General features: G+C 42.4%; 1 protein-coding gene across 1 annotated transcript in view; it reads left to right on the top strand.

Annotated features, from left to right (window-relative positions):
• The first annotated feature begins 15,068 nt into the window (after positions 1 to 15,068).
• LOC115818586 (sodium/potassium/calcium exchanger 3-like) overlaps positions 15,069 to 18,934 on the top strand; it is an 8,558-nt gene continuing 4,692 nt past the window's right edge. Inside the window, exons 1-5 of the mRNA XM_030781997.1 lie at positions 15,069 to 15,140; positions 16,290 to 16,364; positions 16,587 to 16,671; positions 17,349 to 17,452; positions 18,673 to 18,747. Of these exons, the coding sequence (XP_030637857.1) occupies positions 16,299 to 16,364; positions 16,587 to 16,671; positions 17,349 to 17,452; positions 18,673 to 18,747 (330 nt within the window). The 5' untranslated portion in view covers positions 15,069 to 15,140; positions 16,290 to 16,298. The remainder of the gene's footprint in view (positions 15,141 to 16,289; positions 16,365 to 16,586; positions 16,672 to 17,348; positions 17,453 to 18,672; positions 18,748 to 18,934) is intronic.

An 18,934-nucleotide genomic window follows, 5' to 3' on the forward strand; every position in this document is an offset into this window, starting at 1 on the left:
CCTCCGGAGGAGTGCTGACATCTTCAGGGACTTTATACGTGTCGTACTGGGCTGAACCTGTAGCCACTCTCACCCAACAGACCATCACACGAGCCGATCTCCAGTTCAGAGCAGACCTCCACCAGAAGACTGAGACGGTCAGAGCAGAGGACCCGGAAGGAACCCGCGACAGGAGACCTACGCCCCTCTCCACCGTTTTCTTTTCTTTTTCTTTCTCTCTTTTTTTTTTTTTTTTTTTTTGACTTAATCCATAGTGATGGACTGTGTTCATGATATATTTATTATCTGAGTTTGTCTACTGTCAGATCTGTATGAATATAAACGTAAAGGTGATTTTAATGAAAAATTAAAGTTACAGTTCTTGAATGTGTGAAGTTTAAGAGAGATTTTTAGCATGTTACACACACACACACACACAAAAAAAGTGTGTTTTTGTATGCGTGTGTGTTTGTGTGTGCGTGTGTGTGTAAAAAGGTGATACTGTGCTTGCAGTTGTGTGTGTTTTTTTGTTTGGAGGCCTGATTTCTTTTCCCTTTTTTTTTTAAGTATTTATGCCCAAAGATACTGAGCACCTTTTTCAAACGTGTGTGGTTCTGCAGAACTTTTTTCGCTGAGGGGTGGTCGTTTACTTCCATGTTTTACAAAAGTATATTTGAATGCTTTGTTCCAGACTTACTCAGTAAACTAATGTCAGAATGTTCTTTCGGAACCGCTTAACCGCTTCCAGCCGAACCGCCAGTCAAATTTGTCTTTATTTAACGTGTATGGTGTCAAGGGGTGTACACAGTGTCCCATCCTTTTATATTGTATCTATTTCTCTCTCTCTCTCTCTGTCTCTGGTTTCTGATGTGAACTGGTGTCTGCCGGGCGGGGTGTCGTTTTAGCATAGCAATGTGGGTGAAATTCCATGCATTCTGCTTCAGTGTGGCTTTCACAATCTGAGAGGCTGAGACTGTCTCTTTGTGGCTTTATCTCCAATCTCATGAATGTGGCCTTAGCCAAACCCACTGGCTATGGAAAAACAATTTAACTGGATTTAATTTGTGTACCCCCCCCACCCCCACCCTCGAACACCACCCCCCTCCCTCCTTCACTCTCTTTACTCACACACACACTCACACACACACACACTCACAGCTCCCTTTGGTGTGCATTAGTGACTTTGGGAATTTTCTGCATTTTAAAGCAGTTTTTGATTCCACGCTCGGGGTTCAGGGCTCTTCTACGGACTTTCTATCATGTTTCCCTCCAAGAGATTATATTCTAAAACTTCAACAGAGACTCATGGAAATTGATATAAACTGTTTTCTAAAATCTTTTCACCCTTTGACTGCACATAAAACAGAATCAATCAAAGTTTAGTCAGCTTTACAGTCTGGAAACGTCATGGCTTTTACTTTAACTCTAATAACTGTTAAACAACCGTTTAGCAAGCCTGCATATTATAAAATGTGAAATACGTTTAGTGTAGTGGATATAGAACATGCTGTAGGGGCATTGCCTTTGTGGCTCCGTGCACGAAGTATGTTTTAATCCTCTGTCGTTGGATATTACGATTACATTTATTTGACATTGCTGAACGTCACATAAACCCTTGAATGTACTGAGAGAGGAAATGTCGAATTATGCCGTAAGAAAGACCACTTTAAGCTGTAACGAGATTTCGGTCAGTTGTTGTGGTCAGCGTTGTAAATTGCTGGTCTGTCTGATGCTCAGCCTTTCTGAGGTGAAGAAAAATGTTTAGGCAGCGCCCGCGAGCGTTTTCAATTGTGATACGAAACGGAATTGACCGTTTAAATGATAAATTCTCACTAACATGAAGTCCTTACGAATTCGTTGGACATATTTAATGGAATTCATGAAATTTAAAGAGAAAAAAATCAAAACATATAAACACTTATGTAATTCAGCAATCAGAATCCAATCACCACGCGACTTTCTTTCTCGGAAGAGGGCAGTCACAGACATGCATTTGCGCGTCTCTGAAATGATATGTCTCACAGATGCAATTTCAATATCATTACTGCAGGACACTGGGGGGGGGGGGGGGGGGGGTACATACTCCCTCCGACCGGTTCCCGCTTTCTCTCAAATCACTACACTACGCCGACTTGTGTTCTTATCAGGGGGCACCTCTTGCATGCACGAAGCAGCCCGTGCGCAACACACCACTCGAATTACATTCTGAATGAAAAAGGGGATGAGGCACTTGTACACAACCAACTCGTTTACAACCGTGTAGCGACTCAGTACCGGTTTGTCAAGCACTGCTTCAGTTTTGTCTGAACTCCACATAACCCGCTTTAGTGGTCCGCATGGACACTCTCGCTGCCATTGGTAAAGTATCGGTTGTAGCCCAGTCGAAATATCGACCCCATCAAATGACTATGACACAGAGGAATATCAAAACGAGGAAGAAAAAACGAAAGGAACTTCTCTTGGTGCAACTATGCTTTGTGGGAGGGACACTACTTTTGGTCTCTGCGCTTTCCTATTTTGCCCGGAATCCAGGTAAGTATGCAATATCATATTTTTTATTCGAAGAGTACACCACGTCTGCAGTCAAATCTCTCCGAATACTTATTGCACATACTGTAGGCTACAACCCTACTGGAAGAAACTCCTTTTCCCTTCATGAAACTAAGTCATGGCTCACTGTTTCAATTGGATTAGGTAATTAACTGTAATTACCATCGGATCTTTCGATTGCTTTGTAGCCTGAAGTGATTCGATAGTTCGATACAAAGGCAAGAGATGAAAAATGTGTTGGCCGAGCTCAACGACTTGAAACTGAGTGGACTGTAGCACTAGCTGCTCATTTTGAAATGTGGACTTTCTCTCCGAAAGTTTTTAAAACTGTCAAGTGAACTGAGTGCCGACGTGATGTCTTGTCACCAACCTTAGCCTACTTCGCACACATAGATATTATTCTAAAACACTTGGGTTTATATCTTATGTTGTGCTCCAGTAAAATGCCTTTTAATTTGATTCTCAAGTCAGTTGACTGTAGGGCAACACTTCTGAAAAAAATGCCCAACATAATTCAGAATCGTCCGCCCAACAAACTCTTGCCTCATCTGGAACAAGCTGGCTTCACCCACCTTACACGTGTGGCGCACATTCTCTTAGCGAGCTATCTTTGCCCTAGGAACAGCCTGGTGTCGTGAATTCATTCTCCTCGTGTGTATTATACTGGATGCTTAATTTAGTGTCGCTGAATATGTATCACATTTGATTATTTATGATGTAGCGGCTAATGGGGTTCGAGTTTGTACACGCGTCAACGCGCCCCTCTACAGACGGGAACTGTTAAACGAAATTGTTGCTCTTGCGTGGAATATTCTCACTTTAACGTTGTTAATAAAGAAGTATAAACTAGAAGTTTAAACTAATGCACAACGTTTACAGACCAGTCCGTTTATTTTAATACCGACCAAAATTTAAGTAATAGTTAAAATTGTAGCCAAACGTCAATAAGTGCCGGAAAACACGGAACTCTTACCGTTGTGGCGCACAGCATTGTTTTGTGTTCTTTTGTATTATTCTCGTTTTTTTTAACATTGAAAACAATATCATAATGAATAGTAATTGTTGTGTTTCAACCCCGAATGTGTAGGTTCGGGTGTAATTAGATCCACCGTAGATGATAATGATGAAGTACAGGGTGGCAGAAGACTGCTGCAGATGTCTGATCACCTCAATGCCACTGAAAATGAGGAAGCAGTCAAGAACTGCACCGCTCCAGGTAAGAGAGAGAGAGAGAGAGAGAGAGAGAGAGAGAGAGAGAGAGAGAGAGAGAGAGAGAGAGTCTGTGGTAGTTCTGCTGAAAAGATTAAACGTTTTGGAAGACACTTAAGTTTTATTTCTGTTTTTTTTTTTTTTTTTACTCACCTTCCATTTCCTCTTCAGTTTAGTGGGTGTGATGAAGTTCTAGTGAATAATATATGCTTTAAGTTGACACAAGCACGTGTGTGTGCATCTGTGTGTGTGCGTGTGTGTGTGGATATTCCAAACCTTATCAAGGTCTTGTTCTCTCCCCCCCTCCCTCCCTCCCTCCCTCTCTCTCTCTCTCTCTCTCTCTCTCTCTCTCTCTCTCTCTATCCCCTGTCTCTTTCTCTCTCTCACTCACTCTTTCTTGCTGAGCTGTTGATTATTCTTCACTTGCCTTACTAATCCAACTCCTCTCCTTGTATCACCATGCAGCTGATCTCCCTCCTAAAGAAAGTCAAATTACCATTCTCCACTGGCAGCCAGACACTGCTGTTCTGGGGTTTTTTCTTTTTTTTCTTTTTTTTTGTTTCATCTTTGTGGCTTTTGTCTTTATGTGTTTTGGGCACTTTCTGAGATTATTCCCTGAACAGGTTTTGAGAGGGAGCTGGTCCACTGTTCTGCACAGACTCAGTCTACCCTGCTGTGTTTGTTCCTGGACAGTCGTTTGTGATCTGTCCATTTCTCAGAAACATGCTAGCGTCCTTGTTTTGTGTTAACTTAATGGTTCCGGCTATTTCGCTGGCGTTGTTTGTAGCACGGGTTAGAGCGACATTCACTGGATTTGTGACATTCAGATACGGCTTAGAGTGACATTCGCTGGTTTTGTGACATTCAAATACGACATTCAAAATCTAAAATCTTTATCATAAACAAAATTAAAAGCTTAGTGAATGCCTCAAGATGACACAGTGAAAAATGAAATGAAAACATTTTCCCTGTGGTTTCATCCACGTTCATTATGTGTTAGTTGAGAAGAATTTCAGCAATTATGAGAGTCTGCACTAACTCCACATTGAGTTTTAGGGTGAGGGATATCTCTCAGAATGGCAGAGAGAACTTTTTTTGGGTTCTGTGCTGTTAAGGGTTTGGCTGCTTAACCAGGAGGTGTCACCTAGGCTGGAGGGTTGGAGGTAGGACGCAGGGGAAAGGATGCCGCTTTCTCGGGGGTTCACCGTACCCCAAAATGGCAATTCGTCGACATCTATTTTGTTAGACGCCACAAACACTGACCAACCTGAACAATTACATGCAACTCACTTCTCTGCCTCCAGGAACACACACACACACACACACACACATAAACACACACCCAAACTAGCATCTCACAGTGTTTCACAATCCTGCTCCTTGGAACCCACAGCTCTATGTATTTTCAGTCTCTTTGTGCTCTAACGCCACTGACTCAACTAATCAAGCGCAAGATAATTACCCCGATAAGTGGAGCCAGGTGTGTTAGGGCGGGTGGGGTCCTAAACTGTGTGCTGTGATGGGTTCTAATGAGCAGGATTGGAAAACACTGGCTGTGTCCAAAATGGCATACTAGTGTACTGCATAATGCATACTGGCCCAGTGTACACTGTGTACTGCACACTACTCCCCACCCCTCGTAATACAGTATAGTATGCAATTTTGAGAACTTTCGTGTAGTGTACTACACGTTTTGCTATCGGCTGGGGTATCCGTTCTGTTAAAAACGAACAACACACGACTACAACAAATATCTATCAAAAGTAGCCCTATGAGAAAGCGTGTGAAGACTTATTACACTAAATGTGCAACTGATATGTTTACACTCGGAGCTGCAGCTGGAGTTGAACTTGCTGGAGCCGCTTCTGTTGCTATCTGCCTTGTTTTTTGACATTTTTGTTGGAAATCACCGAGTTGCATCATGGGATGCAGTAACCGACGAAGTGAGCTCCAGCTGTATACTGGAAATTTTCACCAGACTAGCGCATCATCTGGGTAACAGTCGTGTACTGCAAAATGTTTATTTTTCATCAGTATACGAGTGGTATGTCGTATGCCATTTCGGACACAGCCACTGTCTTTGACCCGAGCTGTCTGTTAAATTAGAGATAAGCCTTGTTTGCATTGTTTTGCTCTGAGCACCTGAAATATTCATCTAGTTTCTCAAACATCAACTACGACGTATGCTCTGTTCCCTAACACATCTAACATGTTTTCATGTGAAAACCCAAGTGAAGAAGTTTTTTTAACGAAATCGAGCTTAAAAAAAAAAAAAAAAGTGTGTTTGTCAAATGTAGTTTAGTTCTTCTTTTTCTTTTTTGTCAGGCAAAATGCTGATACATAAAGTAAAGTGTTCTGGATGCTAACGCACAGAGGGAGTTTTTTTTTTTTTTTTTAAAGGTCTCAGAGAGGCTACATGGGGTCAGAGAAGACGCTCCTTTGTGATTCAGTTATAGCCCAATTACACCGCGCAGTATGTGGTCTCCAGGTAGAGCATGTAAGCTAATCAGAGAGGCCTTTCGGAGAAAACCTGACATTCACACCATAGGCGTGGACGGAGGTCGTGAGCAGGAGTTTTCCGGATCTAGCGGCACGTTGCTTGAAAAAGGTTTTTAATTTTAATTCATCTGTCTGTTCCGGTGTATAGTTTGGCGAATAGCACTAACGCGGGTGAGGCTAATTGAAACTAATCGTTTTTAGCGACACGACGGAGCTGTAGAAGTGTTTTTGGAGCTCTGCTGTAAATGAGTACGCTAATTGGTGCCGGGACTTCAGCCAGTTGCCAGGGGCAACCTCCAGACTTTTGATTGGCGTTTGCTTTCATTTACAGGCATATGTCCTCTGTGAAGCTCCCTGACATGATGAAAAGAATGGATTGTGTGGTCTGTGATTGGTGTGTTACAGTTAACTGACAGACCCAGTTAACTGACAGACTCTCCTTAATTGAGTCCCCCAACAAAGTTACAAACCCCCTATGGCTGACTTCTAAGATAATTGTCACATCTCCTAAGTTCACTGATGTGTAATTGGCCTGGTGCAGCTGTTTTTTTTTTTTTTTGTTTTTTTTTTTTTAACTTGTTATTAGCCGCAGGGACTGAATGACTTCTCATGTTCATGTACTTGTCAAATAAAATAAACTTAATGTTATTCAGATCTTAAACAATTTTAATTTAACGTTTGCCTAAGACAGGTACAATGTAATTACTTGTTGTGTTTTAATAGTTTCCTGCCAAGACTGGAGCTTTTCATATTTGTGTGTGTGTGTGTGTGTTTGTGTGTGTGTGTGTGTGTGGGTTGCGTAATTAAGCGAGACAGGTAATTATACATTAAATCATTAAATCTAAATATGATTTGTCATGATTTTGCTGTACACTCTTAAAATGGTTCCAAGCCAAGGCAGGATGGTGTACTGGCTTTCATAGTATATGTGTGTATGTGCTTTTGTGCACGTGATTGTTTGTGGGTGTGTATGTGTGTCTGTGCCTGCGTGTGTGTAACCTACTCGTGGGTGTATGTGGTTCTGTTTGTGTGTTGTGGGTCTTTGTGTAGTTCTGCGTATGTGTTGAGTTTGTATGCTTTGTCTGCTGACTGAGAGGGACTGAGAATCATGATGCAGGCAAATGGAAGGGGACCTTAAATGTCACGTTAGTCAGCAGAGTAGCTTCACTCACGACACGCGATGTGTCACACTGCATCAGTGTGCCGAGTGAACGTAAGCGCGCGCGTGTGTGTGTGTGTGCGTGTGCATGAGTGAACGTAAGTGTGTGTGTGTGTGTGAGTGAGTGAGTGAACGAAAGTGTGTGTGTGTGTGTGTGTGTGTGTGTGTGTGAGTGAACGTAAGTGTGTGTGTGCGTGTGTGCCTGTGTGTGTGTGTGTGTGTGTGTGTGTGTGTGAGGAGGGATGGATGAGGCAGAGACGAGCACGTGTGGCATTATTATGTGAACCGTGCACTATAATTCATGAGTCAGTAACAAAAGGATAAGTGTTTCTGGCTCCAAACTGAATTAAAACAATTAGCATGTTTGCACTCAGTCCTTGCCCTCCAACTGCTGTAAATGTCAACTGATGCAATTAGTCGGATGCGGCCGTTGTTTTTTTGTCGCCGTTTTGATTTTAGGTGAACGTTCACTGCACGTATTGTGTCGCTCATCTGTTTTTAGACTGAACCATCGCTTTTTGAGGAAACATTGGTCTTGAGGACCTCTCTCTCTATTCAACCTGATCAGCAGAGAATCGCTACGAACATTGGGCATGAATTATGTGCTCAACACTGGCATCATATTCCTACTGTTCCGGAAAAATCCCCTTGTGTTTGCAGTTGCCGTGTGAATTGTGGGTGACTGATGCAGATCTATTCGGTCTGGTGTATGTAATGAAGAGATGGTGAAAAGCACTTGAGACTGGAGACAGAGCAGCAGAACTTGATAAGGCCTAACATTTCTCTCCTTTGAGAAGAGCATTGTTAGGACATGGAAAGTTCCAGTCATTTCAGCGAAGCATCGCGGCTCACAGCGATAAACTGTCCATTCACCAAATACTGTTGATGACTAACAGAGAGAGAGGAAAACAAAGTGAAAAAAAATACTGTTTTAATCAACGTGTATTTAATTTGATTCTCTTTGCGTTCACCGTTTCGGCAACGAAAAAAAAAAAAGTCGTATTTAACCAGTTGAATCATTTAAGCATTTTGTCATTCAAAGAAACGGATGTGCTGTCGATGTTCTGCTGATATGTTATTGGATGACAGCAGAAACATGGTTCAGTACAGGTCAGCCCCAGAGAATGATGGGATATCTTGATGAACATTTTCAGAGCAGTCTCAAACAAAAGCGTGGAGGACTCTCGGTAAAATGGGCACTTTTACCCGTACTGTAGCACTTAGTGTGTTATCAAAAAAATGGCCCCTTATGGCTTTGGTTTGATGTACGATGCACAAAATCATAGTAATGGAAAGGCTTACTGAGACATTTATTTATTTATTTACTTTTACTATGAACAGTTGAAAGACTTCAAATATGCTTTATACAGGGATGCCATCGCGATTTATCGCTAATGTTTCTCTTTTCCTCCACTTATAACGAACACAGCTTGTGTGCAAGTTCTTATATATTTATTCATTCATTCATTTATTTATTTTATTTTTTTTCTATTTCATTTTCAGTGAGAACGGTGAGAAAAGATCAAGGCCAGGAAACAAGTAGACAGATCCTTTTAGAGAAAATGATGGTACTTCAAGATCATAGAAAGGCCTTAAAAAAAGAGGTACACAGGATGTCTCTTTGCAGTCATTTGAAGTGTCTTGAAGTGCTTGTGTGTCAGTTTTACATTCACGCAGCCCTTAAACTTACAAAAAAAATAAATAAATAAATCACGCTTTTTGAATTTTGGAACAGTGAAGCATTTTGGAGCAGTGCTTTGCATATCTTTTCTCTGGATGCTTTTTGGGTATTTTTGAGAATATTACAGATACAAAACTCCTGCACACCCATAAGCAGAAGAATGAATGAATACATTAATGAATAAACCCCAGAGCAATACTGCATCTTTAGCTTTGCAAATCTATGATGTGTCATTTCTGTGGATCTGTCTTGTTCATGAGGAAATAGTCTAAGTAGTGAGACTCATCGTTGACAGCGCTGACATCAGTGAGACAGAAAAGACATATGTCTATAGTTCAAACCTGTCTGGTCTTTACAGTACCATTCCAGATCAGTGGTTTAAGTCATGAGAGATTACAGATACCTCAAGATAACCACTGGGCTTTCTGCAAGTTTCTTTGCTGATCTTAAGTGTTTATTATTATTATTATTATTATTATTATTATTATTATTATTTGTTGTTGTTGTTGTTGTTAGGCAACATATTCTTCCCCAAATTCACAACATTCCTGTTTCCTCGTTTAAATTCGTATCTTTGGTGATACCGATGTTGTGTGGTCATGTAGTGATGTCTAGTAAAAAATGTTCGATGTTGTCCCACTGGATTCAAAAACAGCAAATATATTGTCTATGTTCATAACATATGGGTTTCTTGAGAGGTACACATGACATTGTTTCAGAGGGTTTTTTTTTCTTTTCCATGATATCCTTATCCATGATATGGATAGAAAACAAGACATGGGTTAGTATTAAGTTTGCTCTCTCTCTCTCTCTCTCGCTCTCGCACGTGATCAGTTTGAGTAAAATTTAGAAGAGAACCACCGTTACAGAGTCACCGTTTTCCACACTCTTGAGTTATCCCTCGCTTTTCGGACTTTAATGTGTTCCGCGCATCTTTTCGACGCTCACCTCGAGGCGAGTGCATGTTGCCATGCCGACGAACATTACATCATCGGCGGCATAATGCTGATCCCCCTTGAGCATACGGAGAAAGTGGCGAAAGCTTTATGTAACGGACTTTCTCGCTCCGAGCAAACCCAAAGATTCCGCCGCTGATGTGGCTGACAGCACACATTTAGTCCTCTAATCCCAGCGCGCGGAGCATGTTAGCACTCAGTGAAAAAATAAACTGTTATGTCGTGTCGGTTTATATAGTTATCTGTCTCCATAGACTTATAGCATTACACTTGGACACGCGCACGTCGGCTTGAATCCCGACGGCACAATTTGTGGAATAGGTCGTTTTCTCAGGATAATGTGAATTTAGATGATGCTCTTGTAATTGGTTGTGTCTGGATGATTATACATAATTTTCTGCCTATTTTCCGGTTTCTATAGCTCATTGTCTGTCTTTTTGATAGTAGCCCCCACCTCTGTAACGGGTGGGGCAGTGATTTAGGATGGTTTTGTAGGGGTTTTTTTGTATGAGTTTGTGTGCTTTCAGCTGAATCTATTGGGGCGTACACTTAAGTCTATGTATAGCTCATCCAAGGGAACACGCGTTGTTATAAACGCTGCGATCTATTATGTATTAACCTATGTATGTCGTGTACGGTAATGACTCGGGTGATAGCTCTACATAATTAATTGTAATGATATATTTACAACACATTCTAAGAAACGACCACATCATCAACATTAATGGCTTAATGTATCACTTCAGATTCCCCGCTCAGAGTGCAAACCCGTTTTTTTTAGTCATCTCAGTAAAACGAGCATGTGATTCGGGTAGACAGCGGCGACCACTCCAGCTCTGCGCGCGGAACGCCTTGAGTCCTGACCTATTTTTTATTGACTGTGTTTACAGGTGACTGACAAAATGAAGGAAACACTCAGGTAAATGTGACATCCAACATACGCTGAAAGCACGTGCTTCCATTCACGTGTGGTTCCTGATTTAATTAAGCGGTAACCGTCGTAGGCTACATAAAATCTTCTATATGTTCAGTTGTCCGTTATTCTTTACCATGGTTTGAGGAAGAAATCTCAGTAGTTCTGAAAGAGAAGTGATTATTGCTGCAGTTTTGGCAAGAGCTTTAGTAGGCTAGTAAAAACTCAACTTGATTACATTTCAAGAGGATCAGTGGCGGTTGGTGGTGGGTGCATGAAAGTCTGAGGCGAAAGATATCATCAGCCAGGGTTAGTCGTGATTTTAAGTGAAAACCCGTTGACTACATCGCTCATGAAGTGTTTTCGAAAGGCAAAGCAAAACACAACAACGCCAAACAAAAATCTCTGGTGTGAAGACTTCCCTGAATCCTTCCATTGCTTGCCCAGCTCCCACGCTTGTGAAGGAGGGCGTAGACCACCACAAAATCTCCTCCGCTACACGTGGAGTCGTCGACCGTTTCTTCTCACCTGAGCGCGGTGGACTTTACAGGGAGCCACAACGCAGTGGGGTTATGGCTATGCCTCCCAAATTAGTCCACGCTGAATTTTTGGTGGACAAGCCAATGGGAGTCGCTATTACAGCAACGGAAGGACAATCCCATGCCGGTTTTTTTTTCACCTGCGTACACTGCAAAACACGTGGACGCCCAGCCAAGTCGGAGGCACCACTAGACCTGCAAATTTTACTCTCCGCTTATCACTAACACACTTTTTATCAACTAATTATCAAGCTATTGGTTATCTCAGTCAGCTGTGAACATGAAGAGTTAAAACAAAGTTATGCAGGGCAGAGAGGACCTGAGGAATGAGTAGAGAATCAGTGATCTAGGTTCCAGAACACCAGAGATACAGACAGTTTGATGAGTTAATCAACACTAACTAACATTAATTTTATTCAAAAAGGTTTGAGTAACAAACACATAATCCTCCAAAGATGAGTTACTGTCAGAGAGCTGTAAGAAAAGATCTATCAGTCAACCCTTCAATCTGTTTGGCTGTATCTCCTTTTTTGTTGTTGTTGTTGTTGTTTCGTTTTTGTTTTTTTGGATTTATCCATCTGTTAACTACACAGTGGAAAGAGAGGATGTAAAAAAGACAGTGGGTGAGTTAATTGAAATAATAGTATGAGAGAGAAAATGGGTAGGATAACAATCTCCCCTTCTGTGGACCAGGTGTCTCAGCCTGGTAGCATGCCTATGCTTCTAGAGGAGAGAGAGAGAGAGCGAGAGAGAGGGAGAGAGAGAGAGAGAGAGAGAGAGAGAGAGAGAAGCAATAGGGTTGGGTAGACTCCTGTGTGATGGTTGCTGATTGAACCATTGATTGTGGTTGATTGAGCAGTTGGGGTGTGTGTGTGTGAGTGTGTGTGTGTGTGTGTGTGTGTTTGATTACAGGGACAGACAGACCAGCAGGAGGACTGGAATTAACAGTAGAACCCACCACTGAAGGGAAAGGAAGAGAACAGTGTACAGACATGCTAACGTCTGTTATGTGCTGTCTTATTACAAAAACTCTCAATCAAAACTGCAGATTTTTTACAGCTTTTACTATCCAGTTGTTCTGGCACTCAGGACTGGACGTGTTCTATTTTCTGTGTGTGTGTGATGTGTGTGAGTGGGTGAGTGTGTGTGTGTGTGTGTGTGTGTGTGTGTGAGAGAGAGAGAGGAAGAAGAAGCCTCTTGACAATGAACAAAATGCGATGAATTGAAAACACTCTCCTCAGCTGAAGGTTAATGTAACCACCCTCCATGTATGAGTGGAGACACAGAGGCAACGTGGGGGTGTGTGTGTGTGTGTGTGTGTGTGTGTGTGTGTATATGTGTGTGCGCACGTGTGTGTGTGTGTTTGTGTGTATGTGTGTGTGTATGTGTGTGTGTGCATGTGTGTGTGCGTGCATGTGTGTGTATGTGTGTGCGCATGTGTGTGTGTGCTTGTGTGTGTGTGTATGTGTGTGTGCGTGTGTGTGTGTGTGTGCGTGTGTGTGTGTATGTGTGCGTGCGTGTGTATGTGTGTGCGTGTGTGTATGTGTGTGTGCGTGTGTATGTATGCGTGCGTATGTGCGTGTGCTTGTGTGCATGTGTGTGTATGTGTGCATGTGTGTGTATGTGTGCATCTGTGTGTATGTGTATGTGTGTGTGTGCGTGTGTGTTTGTGTGTGTAGTTTATTAGTTGTTCACCCCAAACAACAGCTCTATAGGACTGTGTGTGTGGGTTGTTTTCGAATTGACGCAGAACTCATTGCATTATAATACATAGCGAATCTCTCTCATTTTCACGTACAGATAATGGCGAGATCATTTTCACGTACTGTAGATGGACAGTCTTCAAACCTTATTTTTTTTTTTATTCTTGTTGAGTGAGCCGGTATGTTTTCGCTCAGCTGAGAGAACGACATGCCGCGTTCCTTGTTTATGACAGCGAATGAAAAAGCCGTTCAGATTTCATCGTTTCAAAAAGAATTCTGATGTCATTGTTTCCTTTTGTGTTTTGTTGATCTTTTTGAGCTAAAAGAAAAAAAAGAAAAAAAAAAAAGAAAACAAAACAAAACAGAAAACGAGAGACAAATGCGATTGGGATGACTCATGTGTGTCGTTCTTTCTTTCTTTCTTTCTTTCTTTCTTTCTTTCTTTATTTATTTATTTATTTATTTATTTGCCATATTCAACAGTTACATAATGCAATTGTTGTGCAGTTGGAATAGATTAGCATGGATTTAAAATGGAGCATGGCTTTAAGACGTCGAGCCAAACTGATCTCGGGTCAGTATGGAGACGCCCCGGCGTGACCTCTTACACGGGGACGTGAGGACAAAGGGCACCGCCCCTTTAAAACCAGCTATTCTCATACAAATCGTCACTCATTTAATTTTTTCTCTTCCGCTGAAAACCAAGCTGTGAATCCAAGTGGTGTTTTCTGTAGTCAGTTTTAGTCTGTACGGACGCACTGATATTTATGATATTTAACCTTTTGTGTGTTGTTGAGCTCCGTGGCTTATTGTTGGTGTTATGGCATTAATTTGGGGACTTGTGGAATGGGACAGTCCTTTGGACCTGTCTAAAGTGGTTGGTTTGTATTCTGCCTGTTCCTTTGGATAAAAGCGTCTGCTAAATAAATCAAAGTAAATGTAAACTGTGCCTCGGGGATTGCGGTCAAGGTGTGACAAGGCTGGAGTCAGGACTCTGTAAAAACATCTTTTTCTTTAACTACATAAAGTCCTTTCCTTTCAAAGGGCTTACATTTCAAGGTTTTCATTTTCTGCCAATATGTTCTGTTCATGTTTGTGTATGTGTGTGTGTGTGTGTGTGTGTGTGTGTGATATTTTTGTGTGGATTAGTGTAAGCATGTACCATGTCATATTTGTGCGGGGGCTAGACAATCAGTCATAGCCATCTTTTCATGTTGTCTAAATCAGAGCATTTCTGTCTCACTCCCTCTCTCTCTCTCTCTCTCTCTTTCTCTCTCTCACTCTCTCTCTTTCTCACTCTGTATGTGTGTGCGCGCGCGCATGAGTACATCTCTTTATTAGCTTATCCATTCATATGTTTATGTAGTAATGACCTGTTGTGAGATTTTTGTATTAGGTAACAGGGTAATAACAGTCTTGGGTCGGATCAGGTTCAGATAGTTCAGCCGTCAGACCCGTGGACTTAAATAATTGGCTGTCCGGCTCTGTTTGAGGAAGACAAGGCGGGACAGGGTATAGCTGTATGTTATTTTATTTTCACTCAGATACAGTCTGTTTCTGTGTGTTGGTGACAACAGCTGTCTGGGAATAAATTATGTGTCACTGACCAACAGACTGAATGCATTAAGAAAAAAAAAAGTCCAGACTCCATATGCTCCCGTCTGGCTAAACAGATCTGCGGCAGTGGATTTTTGTTTGTTTGTTTGTTTGTTTTAGTGACCTTTTTTGTGCCTGGGTGAACGCTGAGGTTTGTGTTTATGTCCTGTTCTACACATTTGCCTGATTATCTGTTTTCGGAAAATTCGTAATATGTGGTTTTAATTCACTCGAATAAGCCGTGATTTATCTCTTTTTTTTCCTCCTTCTTTTCCACAGCCATTCACGAGTTCCCAGAAGACCTATTCACGAACAGAGAGCGCGCAGACGGAGCCCTGGCCCTGCACGTCCTCTGTGTGAGTGCATCTTTTTTCCGGCTGAGATGACCGGACGTCGCCTCACCAAATTGTTCCTTTTTCCCGTTCTGAAACAAGTTTTCGCACATTTCCAGAGGGCCGATTCGTTTGGTTTTTTTCCCCATACGACGGGAAACCTGATGCGACACGCGTTTAAAACTAAATTCAGGCTAAAGTTCGGACGAGGCGCTGAGTCGAGTCGGGCGCGTCTCAGCGTGGAGGGAACTAAAACGAGGGAACTAAAATGACCGGGGCTACGGGTCTTCAGGAGCAGGAACCAGAAAACTCTTTAAGAACCTTTTCGTAGAGATAGATCTTACCCTTCAATGGCCTTTCCCGTGCCAGCATGCGGAATCGCTATGGCTGATCAGAGCATAGATTTGTTTGATTGTTTTCGCTCAATCTGTTTGATACATAGAGGGATTTGTCATACCGTCAATTTGTACCAGAGGGCTGACTGAGATCTGTTTTTTCTCTTTTTTTTTCTTTCTTTCTTTTTTTTTTTTTTTTTTTAATCTAATCTCTATTTTAAATCCTCAAAATCCAAGAGATTACACTCTCTTACTGAGATTTAAGGCAAACTTTGACCTCCAATTCCTCTTTACCAAATCAGCAAACCGCTCGTAGGGTCACACATTGTACACATTAGACTGTGAGAGAGCTTCGCTGTTTCGGTTTCATGTCTTAGTTTGTGGAATGAATTGTCTGAATTGTATCAGACTGTTGAAATGTTCCCTTTCCTGATGTATTTTGTAGTTTGTTCTGACATTAGACACACACACACACACACACACACACACACACACAAAGCAATCTCCTTATAATCACATGCAGTATGTAGGCATTTACTGTATCTTTAGCAATTCATATTTATAATGAAAACAAACTGCAGACTACAAGCCTACAGATCATCAAATTACAAAGTAAACTAACGACACCCGAAATGTCCTACAATTACAAAGGAAACTAACAGCGCCAGAAATGTCCTACAGATCATCAAATTACAAAGGAAGCTAACGACACCAGAAACGTGAATTATCGTTGGACAGCTGCCTAGAGGGCTTTTGGTGTGGGGTTTTTTTTGTTTGTTTGTTTGGGGTTTTTTGACTGTTGTTGAGCATGAAACCTGTGTCTGTGTTTGTCATGCAGGCAGTGTATATGTTCTGTGCTCTGGCCCTGGTTTGTGATGACTATTTTGTCCCCTCTCTGGAGAAGATTTGTGAGGTAAGGACAGAAAAAAAAGACTGTATACAGAGTTAAAGGCATTAATAACAGTGACAAGATATTTCAACATGTGGTTTAATTCGTCCCAGTAATCTTTCGGTTTCAGTATCCGTTTGTTCCTTAAAGTCATTCGCGTTAACGGACCGACCCCGTCGGTCGGATGCGCCTCGTCGAAATTCTGTCGTGACTCGTCACCGTGTTCTTTCTTCCCTTCTTTCGTAGCGTCTGCATCTGAGTGAAGATGTGGCGGGGGCGACCTTCATGGCAGCGGGCAGCTCTGCCCCCGAACTTTTCACCTCTATCATAGGTCAGTAGTCGAGTCGCTTACCTCCAGTATTTCACCGCTGTCATAGGTACAGACAGCTTTCTGCATTTTTAAATGTAAACCTTTGACTCCCCACCCTGAACACTTGCCTTTGTGTTGGAGACGTGAAATGGTTGTGTCTTTTTGCTCTAGAATTAATAGCGGATGTTCAGTTTCTGAAAGACTGCTTTGTGTGTGTGTGTGTGTGTGTGTGTGTGTATGTGTGTGTGTTTGTACGTGTGTGTGTGTGTATGTGTGTGTCTGCATGTGGTGTGTGTGTGTGTGTGTGTTTGTACGTGTGTGTGTGTGTATGTGTGTGTCTGCATGTGTCTGCATGTGGTGTGTGTGTGTGTGTGTTTGTACGTGTGTATGTATGTGTGTCTGCATGTGTCTGCATGTGGTGTGTGTGTGTGTGTGTTTGTACGTGTGTATGTATGTGTGTGTCTGCATGTGGTGTGTGTGTGTGTGTGTGTGTGTGTGTGTGTGTGTGTGTGTGTGTGTGTTTGTACGTGTGTGTGTGTATGTGTGTGTGTGCATGTGGTGCGCGCGCGCGTGTGTGTGTGTGTGTGTGTATGTGTGTGTGTGTGTGTGTGCGCGTGTGTGTGTGTGTACATGTGTGTGTGTATGTGTGTGTCTGCATGTGGTGCGTCTGTGTGTGTGTGTGTGTGTTACCCCTGCAGGAGTGTTCATCACTAAAGGCGACGTCGGGGTGGGAACCATCGTGGGTTCCGCCGTGTTCAACATCCTGTGTATCATCGGAGTGTGTGGCTTCTTCGCCGGACAGGTACTCAGTGATCCGGCAGTTTCCTCTCAGACCCCTGTTCTCATGACCTCTTCAACACGACAGTTCGTCCTTTCATAGTTCTTCATCTACATATCCTCAAGCCAGCGTGGCTATGTCTACATCTGAGCCGCGCGCCGGAAAGGCCTGTCGAGAAGTCTGTGACAAATTTAACTTGACTAACAGATGGCTCTTCAAATGAAAGGCAAACAAACAGAGCATTATAAGTCATGGGAGTGTCTTTGAATCTATTCTCTCTTCTCTGTTTCTCTTCTCATTGAAACACGGGCTCTGAAATGACAGCCTGAATGGAAGCAGTGCTTTGGCAAAACCTCATTCGGAAAACATTTTCTCTCGTTTTTTTTTGTTTTGTTTTGTTTTGTTTTTTTCAGACTGTTTGAAGGCTTTAAAGTCTGTCGAGGACGGGCTAAAACATTTATTTCTTTCTTTATTTTTTACACGTGTTTGGTCTGGGTCGCGACACGGATGAAGCATAGATTTATAGGGCTAGTCTGATATTTGTACACACAGGTGCTCGGGGCCAAACGACTTCAGACGCCGATTCCGTGAAATATCGCACGTTACGTAAGCAACTGTTGCATCATGTTAACAGTGAATTGAAAGCTTCTAAAATAAAACATCCAGGTCTTTCCCAGTTAGAAGAAAAAAAGAAACTCCTCACTCTCAAGTACGGAAGACAAGGCTGGAAACATATGAGTGTGCGACATTCGGACCGCGTGGCGTCGATGCCGTTATCGTTTTTAATATCAGCGCGCCACAAACAGAGGGACGGACGGACCTTTGGCAGCCGGGAAACTTCGCTCGTGTTGCCAAACTGCTTTGTCAGCTTTACCGGACCAGGATTAAAACCCGGGTTTTGAATGAAATGGCGCACCGAATGAAGATTCTCCTCTAAAAAATTCAATTCAATCCAAAACTGGGTTTAATCTTAATCTCAGAAAAAAAAACCCTCCAACCAATCAGTTTCCAGAACGAGGGATAAAGTATATTGTTATTGTCAATAACATGAGTATTACTCATACTTAGGTTTTGTTGGTGCTCTATGCTAACCCCCCTCCTCCACACCACCTCCACCCCCCCAAAAAATATCTCAGAAAACATCTCCCTTTGTCAGACGTTGGTGTACGACATGCCTAATTCGTAATAAATGTAAGAAATGCTTGTCGTGTGAGAGCTTTGGTTTTTCTCTCTTATCTCCGCAGGCTGTCAGACTCTCTCACTGGACTCTACTCAGGGACTCTGCCTTCTACACACTCTCTATAGCTGCCCTCATCGCAGTAAGTGTGTGTGTGTGTGTGTGTGCGTGTCTGTCTGAGTGTATGTGTGTGTGTGTGTGTGTGTGTGCGTGTCTGTCTGAGTGTATGTGTGTGTGTGTATGTGTGTGTGGGTGTGTTTGTGTGTACGTGTGTTTGTGCGTGTCTGCGTGTGTGTGTGTGTGTGCGTGCGTGCGTGCGTGTGTGTGTG

The sequence above is a fragment of the Chanos chanos genome, chromosome 8, assembly GCF_902362185.1.
Source record: "Chanos chanos chromosome 8, fChaCha1.1, whole genome shotgun sequence".
In the NCBI taxonomy this organism is placed as follows: Eukaryota; Metazoa; Chordata; class Actinopteri; order Gonorynchiformes; family Chanidae; genus Chanos; species Chanos chanos.